The 7772-nt window shown below is 41.9% G+C and overlaps 1 protein-coding gene across 1 annotated transcript; it reads right to left on the bottom strand.

The window, feature by feature from the left end:
- Window positions 1-5553: 5553 nt before the first annotated feature.
- Window positions 5554-7100, bottom strand: LOC120566361. The gene is made up of 2 exons (XM_039812743.1): window positions 6287-7100; window positions 5554-5558 (listed from the first exon to the last, which is right to left on the bottom strand). Exons 1-2 carry the CDS (start codon window positions 7098-7100, stop codon window positions 5554-5556), a joined length of 819 nt encoding a protein of 272 aa, XP_039668677.1.
- Window positions 7101-7772: the final 672 nt, after the last annotated feature.

Raw genomic sequence — 7772 nt, 5'->3', positions numbered from 1 at the left:
AGGTGGCATAAGTAAAATGACCTCACGGTGAGCGCCAGAAGGCCTTTGCGAAGTTATTGGTACATAAGTTTCAAAATACTCTGCGTTTTGCTCAAGAGTGGATGAGGATGAATAACATTCTCACCAATGAAAGATCCACCGACCGTCTTGTCGCTCTGAGACCAAAAATTTAAAAAACTGTAAGTCCTAGTTTACATGAGCACATTGGCTGAAACTAGACAAAAATAGACATACCTTTCAAAGGGTTTTATGTTCACAGCAATGCTTTTTTGCCATAGGTCATACGTTCAATGTATGTTTCCCTGGGTTACTTACAGTATCTCACAAAAGTGAGTACACCCCTCACATTTTAGGAAATATTTCATTATATCTTTTAATGGGACAACACTGAAGAAATTACACTTTGCTACAATGTACCTAGAGATTGGCATGGTTTTATGTCGGTTAGCCTAATAGCTGGTTTGATTTGCATTGAGAGATGATTTTATGGAAAGTACCCCATGCCAATCTCTAGGTATGGTTAAGGGTATGTGATGATGTGGGGGGGGGGGGCTATTTTAATTCCAAAGGCCAATGGAACTTTATCAGGATGCATAGTATACTGGATCCATGAAATAACTGGCCTTTAAAAATAAAAATCTGCCTGCCTCTATGGGAATTTAACATAGGGGTGTACTCACTTTTGTTGCCAGCGGTTTAGACATTTGAGTTTGAGACGTTGAGTTATTTTGAGGGGACAGCACATTTACACTGTTATACAAGCTGTACACTTAATACTTTACATTGTAGCAAAGTGTAATTTCTTCAGTGTTGTCCCATTAAAAGATATAATGAAATAGTATCTCACTTTTGTGAGATACTGTATGTACAAACTTTAAACTGCTTGAATCCTCGCCCCCACATTGGTGACAGTTTTCTTGACTTCTATCCCAGACATAGATGTATCCACAGTGGCTGAACGGATTTTTACCATTCAAAATGCTTTTGAAACGTCAATCTCCCTTTGTTCTTTTGCAACTCCAGCTGTGGGGATAGCGCTTACCAATCTCTTACAATGAGGGCCCTGGGAACATGACACCAAAGGAGTTGTTAAAGCTGTTCAATCGTTAGATGTGTTGAGATTGTGAAGATGAGAAATGGAACAAAAAAAGAAGAAAAAGTTGCTATAGCCCACAAATTGAATTTTTCTCAAATGAAGCACTTTATTTTAAGATGCACATTTTGCAAAAGGTTTCTGTTATGTATTTTATGTTTAAATGCAGACTTTATTTTACTTGAAATGAGCAAAGAACATTCATTTATTATTACTTACTTTGTATTATTAATATTATTATTATTTATAATCCCTCCAGTTCAATGTGAAAATTAACAGAAAGCTAACAGCTGAACCATTCCAAAGACGGCTTCCGTGTTATTTTAGCCCTTCAAGAAGCTTTGTAATTCAGCCTGAAACCGCAGTGGAAATAATTGTGCTACAACCTGGTGCAATGCATCTCTTCTTGTTTTTATACAAGGATAATGTTTAATTGTGCACTGTCCCTTTATAAATAAAATAACATTACATATGTGTCTTTTTGGAGTCTTTGCACAATATTTCCAGAATGATGAATCCAAAACTAAATGGAAAACAAGTTGCCATTTTGACTCCAAAAATGCAGTGGGGTGAGTTTGTTGAACAATCAGAGGCTGTCTTCCTGAAATCGATCTCCAAATGCACTGCACAGTGATAGTCTATATGGATCTAACCGAGCGCCATTGCTGATGTACATCCTCATATCCTGTCAGATCAATGCAATATTATTACGGTAGCACATAAAAATGAATGACCCCAAAATAATCACACAATATCCATCCATCTTCATCCGCTTATCCGGGGGCAGCAGCTCCAGCAGGGGACCCCAAACTTCCTTTTCCGGAGCTAACTCTGACTTGGGGATCCCGAGGCGGGTGGACATATAATCTATCCACCTTGTCCTGGGCCTTCCCCGAGGCCTCCTCCCAGCTGGATGGGCCTGGAACACCTCCCTAGGGAGGCGCCCACGGGGCATCCTAACCAGATACCGAAACCACCTCAACTGGGCAGTGGCTCTACTCCGAGCTCTTCACGGATGACTGAGCTTCTCACCCTATCTCTAAGGGAGACGCGACCCTCCTGAGGAAACCCATTTCAGCCGCTTGTACCCTGGCTCTCGTTCTTTCGGTCATGACCCAGCCTTCACGACCATAGGTGAGGGTAGGAATGAAAATTGACTGGTAGATCGAGAGCTTTGCCTTCTGGCTCAGCTCTCTTTTCATCACAACAGTGCGATAAAGTGTATGTAATACCACCCATAGCGCTGATTCTCCGGCCAATCATCCCCTCTATTGTCCCTTCACTCGTGAACAACACCCCAAGGTACTTGAACTCCTTCTCTTAGGGTAAGGACTCATTCCCTACCCGGAGTAGGCACTCCATCGGTTTCCTGCTGAGAACCATGGCCTCAGATTTAGAGGTGCCGATCCTCATCCCAGCTGCTTCACACTCGGCTGCGAACTGATCCAGTGCGAACTGATCCAGTTCGCAGCAGTACAGCATAAATGTAATAAATATTCGCTAGGAAACACAATAAAAAATGTAATGTATTTGGTGACACTTGATACTAAACAAAAGCCAGAGACTGTAGCATATTAAATTGCTTTGAGCTGTAAATTCACAACTTCTAAGCAGAAGGCAGAAGATAACGTTATCTCGGAGCACGACCGGGCAAGGCCTTTCACGATCCGGCAGGACTGAACCTGGGTCTGGTTCCGCAGCTGCCTTTACACCAATCACTGACATCTTCACCAAGCAGATGGAGCGACTTGACGTAATGGAATGATTTTACCACAGCAAGCAGCGTGAAAGCGAGCAGCGCTCACGCTACAGTTACTTCTGTCACAAACACTGCACACTGACTGACAATACACCAGATAGATAATTTTGAAAGACCAATGGTTTTGGCCATGTCTATGCTGTGATGTTTAAATCCTGAATATAATTGCAACTGTACCTTACTCTTATTGACTTTTATTTCCTTTAGATTCATGTTGAGATTAGCTGAGGACTTTTGAAATGAAATTCACCAGAATGCAAGAAATTAAGTGTCTGACACTGAAAATCTAATGGGGGAGGACCCCCTGAAACCCACTTGATTTGTGAAGGTGGCAACACTACTCCCAGCCTATGAGAATAATGGCCTGAAATATTTCCAACTTGTGTCCCTCCACCAAATACCTTATGACTCTATTTTGAGTGCTTTCACAAAAATAATGTTTCTTTGAACCCCAGACAGCAGCAGCATAATAAAAAATTTGAGTCACACAAGCTTGATATATGAACACAGTGAAGAATCTTCTGTACATGGCACTAGACTGCATGAACAAAGCCAAAACAATATGTTTTAATAACTCAGATTAAGTATTTAGACAACATAACATAAGAGAAAATAAGAATTATATCCCAATATCTGCAGCACTATTTTCACCTTTTTTAAAGTTCACCTTGTGTAGAAAACCAGAACCTGCTACTTGGCACTGATGTTAAAGTAACTGTACTTTGTACCCCTTCCATTTATTTCCACCTTGTTCATCTTTGTCTTTTAATGTCATGGCACGGCTCCCAGGCTTTTATTCTTGACATTTCCTGACTTCCTGCTCTGACAACTAGGTAAGTTTAAGTGAAACCCTTTGTTCTGTCCTTGTGTTCAAATGCTTTTTCCCTTTTCTTTGTACTGTCTTTCATTACCCAGTCTTTTGTTCCTTTAAATCCTCCTTCACTACTTTTTATTTTCTTCATTTCAACAGTTTGGTGTTGGTGTCCAGGCACATACCAGACAACTGTGGAATTCCGGGTTGCTTTGCTCTCTCTTCTCTCCTCTTCCCTCATTCCTCCATCTTTGTTGTTATCCCTCTGTATCGTCGATATCGTGTCTGTCCCTATCATTTACCTAAGGTGATTCCACACATATATTTCACATATAATTCAACTTTGATGACCTTTGACATGGAAATTCACACTATTACCAACAGCAAGTGTCTGACAGTGTTGAGAGAACAAAGATCTGAGTCCAAAATGGAGGAAGCTATCATATATAAAAGTGTGGCACCATTTCAATAACCCTGCTTGGCCTAAGTATAAACTGCTTAATAAAAGAGGAATGGTTTGTAGATAGTAGTGAGACGGGTATTAACAGAGGTGTCAAAAGTATTCACATTCATTACTCAAGTAGAAGTATAGATACTAGGGTTTGAAAAGACTTCTGTAGAAGTTGAAGTATCAACTCAAGCTTTTTACTCAAGTAAAAGTGTAAAAGTACTGGTTTCAAAACTACTTAAAGTATAAAAGTAAAAGTAATATAAGGGGGAAAAAATGCCATTAAGGACAAAAGCTTAGCCCGCCCCACAGGGGCCTAATAGTGCACTACCCCACCTCCACAAAAAAACATTTTTCTAAAGGCCATAATGACTATAATAATTCTATATTAAAATCATACCTGCAAACTCAGAAGGGCTGAAAAAGGTGGCACATCTCGTCTGTGTTTTTTTAGAAAACGGCAGGTACAGTCTGGTGTTACAATCCTCTCAATTCAATTCAATTCAATTTTATTTATAGTATCAAATCATAACACGAGTTATCTCGAGACACTTTACAGATAGAGTAGGTCTAGACCACACTCTATAATTTACAATGCCCCAACAATTACAGTAATTCCCTTAAGAGCAAGCAGTGCGACAGTGGCGAGGAAAAACTCCCTCTTGGGAACAAACCTCGGACAGACCCAGGCTCTTGGTAGGCGGTGTCTGACGGTGCCGGTTGGGGATGTGATGAACAGTGGCAATAATAGTCACATTAATAATGGAACAGTGACTTCAAATGGTAGTCGTAGTAGTTCATGTCATATCAAGGCGCTGCAGGGCATTACAGGATGTAGCGTGGCCCAGCAGAGCATGGATGGACGTAGCAGGAAGCAGCCAGGTTCAGCAGGACGCAGCATGACACTGCAGGGCACTGCAGAGCTTAGCAGGGAGTGCAGCAGGACCACAGCGACAGCTGCAACCAGGATCTTGGTGCCAACATTCTCCAAGGGAAATACGCTGGGTGAAAAAACATAAGGACTCCAGGGAGTAAACTCCCCAGAAGCTAGGATTAATAACAAGCATTTCTGGGACGGGATGCACACAAATGGTAATAGAAAGGGAGAGGAGAGAGCAGCTCAGTGTGTCAAAGGAAGGAAGTCCCCCGGCAGTCTAGAACTATAACAGCATAACTAAGAGAGACAGGTCAAAAGGAGAGGTAGCCTGTTCGGGCTTGAAACTCTCCCCTGCCGGAATGGGCTGTGCTGGCCTGCCTCCCTCTACTTTTGTTATATATTATTAATCTCATGACTATGAAGAGAAGCAGGTGGGCCGGGTTAGGTGGACGCTGCAACTCCTCACTCCCTAACTATAAGCTTTATCAAATAGGAGAGTTTTAAGTTCATTCTTAAATGTGGTGACAGTTTCTGCCCCCCGAACCCAGATTGGGAGCTGGTTCCATTAGCCTGGTTAACACCAAACCCTTCTCAGTTGTAAATGAGAGTGGGTCTGGGGAAGGTTCATTGACAGTTCATTTCCAGAGGGGCGTCACCAACGGACGCCACTCAAATGCCTCTGGGCTCATTGGATAGTCCTTCAACCAATCAGACCAACGATCCGTGTGACGCTTTTCACATCCAACTAAAAAAATGTGATTTTGGTTTTTGGTGTCGTCCCTCCACGCCCTACTTTTTCCTCGCAGGTGTTGCATATTGCAAACTTGTTATCTTCTGCACACACGCTGAAGAATTTCCAAACAGCTGACATGTTGCAGGTTCATTCACGAGGCTCCCTACACGTGCAAGGATAGCGCGGACACGCGCTTCACACCACGAGCGGGTACGCGCCACATGAGAGAAAGGAAAAAGAGACTGTGTCTCTGTCCGTATGTTGTCAGTTAATTGTAGCGTTGGCCACCATGAAATCGGCATATGTCAGACTGACCTGCCTGTCCCTGGTCATGGTGAAGCACGGCTTCGGTAGCCGTCATGTTGAATGTAAACAAAAAGCTGCTCGCCGTCGCTGCGCTATCCTCGTCGCGTAAAGCGACGGTTGTGATTGGTGTTAAGCCCGCCTCAGCGGTTGTGATTGGTGCCTCAATTTTGAGGACATTGGAAATGGGTTTGAATGGGCTCTTCGCCAGACTGACCTGCAGAGCAAATCTCAAATTTGCCGGAAGTTCATCAGGGTTTACCCAGGCTATGGTTCCATAGGAGAGGAGCCTGATAACTGAAGGCTCTAACTCCCATTCTGCTTTTAGAGACTCTAGGCACCACAAGTAACTCTGCATTCTGGGAACACAGTGCTCTAGTGGGACAATAAGGTATTAGGAGCTCTTCTAGATATGATGGTGCTTGACCATTTAGAGCTTTGTAGGTCAGGAGAAGGATTTTAAATTCAATCCTGGATTTTACAGGAAGCCAATGCAGAGAAGCTAATACAGGTGAAATATGATCTCTTTTCTTAGTTCTTGTGAGAACACGTGCTGCAGCATTCTGGATCAGCTGGAGAGTCTTAAGGAACTTATTTGAGCAACCTGACAGTAGGGAATTACAATAGTCCAGCCTGGAAGTAACGAATGCATGGACTAGTTTTTCAGAGTCGTTTTGAGACAGGATATTCCTAATTTGGGCAATGTTACGAAGATGAAAAAAGGCTGTTCTTGAGGTTTGTTTTAGATGGGTGTTAAAGGATATATCCTGATCAAAAATAACCCCTAGATTTCTGACAGTAGTGCTGGAGGCCAGGGCAATACCATCCAGAGTAGCTATGTCTTTAGATAATGAGGTTCGGAGGTGTTTAGGGCCCAGCACAATAACTTTACTTTTGTTAGAGTTTAACATCGGAAAATTATAGGTCATCCAGGATTTTATATCTTTAATGCACGCTTGAAGTTTAGCTAGCTGACTGGTTTCGTCTGGTTTGATTGACAAGTATAATTGGGTGTCATCCGCATAACAGTGAAAGTTAATTGAGTGTTTCCTAATAATATTACCAAGAGGAAGCATATATAAGAAGAATAGAATTGGTCCAAGCACTGAGCCTTGTGGAATGCCAACTAACTTTAGCGTACTTGGAGGATTTATCATTAACATTAACAAATTGAGATCGATCAGAGAAATAGGACTTAAACCAGCTTAGAGCGATTCCTTTAATGCCAACTAAATGTTCCAATCTCTGTAACAGGATGGTATGGTCAATAGTGTCAAATGCAGCACTAAGATCTAGTAAAACAAGAATGGAGACAAGTCCTTTGTCTGCAGCAGTTAGAAGGTCGTTAGTAATTTTCACCAGTGCCGTCTCTGTGCTATGATTCTTTCTAAATCCTGATTGAAAGTCATCAAATAAACTATTGCTATGTAGAAAATCACGTAACTGATTAGCAACTACCTTCTCAGGGATCTTGGATAGAAAGGGAAGGTTAGATATAGGTCTATAGTTTTCTAAGACCTCAGGATCGAGGGTGTTTTTTTTCAGAAGAGGTTTTATCACAGCTATTTTAAATGACTGCGGTACATAACCTGTTAATAAGGACATATTGATCATATCTAGTAATGAGGTGTTAACCACGGGTAACGCTTCTTTGAGTAGTCTCGTTGGGATGGGGTCTAAGAGACAGGTAGATGGCTTAGCTGAGGATATCTTTAACATTAATTGTTGAAGGTCTATAGGACAAAAGC

This window comes from Perca fluviatilis, chromosome 10 (genome assembly GCF_010015445.1).
Source record: "Perca fluviatilis chromosome 10, GENO_Pfluv_1.0, whole genome shotgun sequence".
Taxonomy (NCBI): Eukaryota; Metazoa; Chordata; class Actinopteri; order Perciformes; family Percidae; genus Perca; species Perca fluviatilis.
The sequence above is the reverse complement of the archived record's forward strand: the minus strand, read 5'-3'. Positions and strand labels throughout refer to the sequence as shown.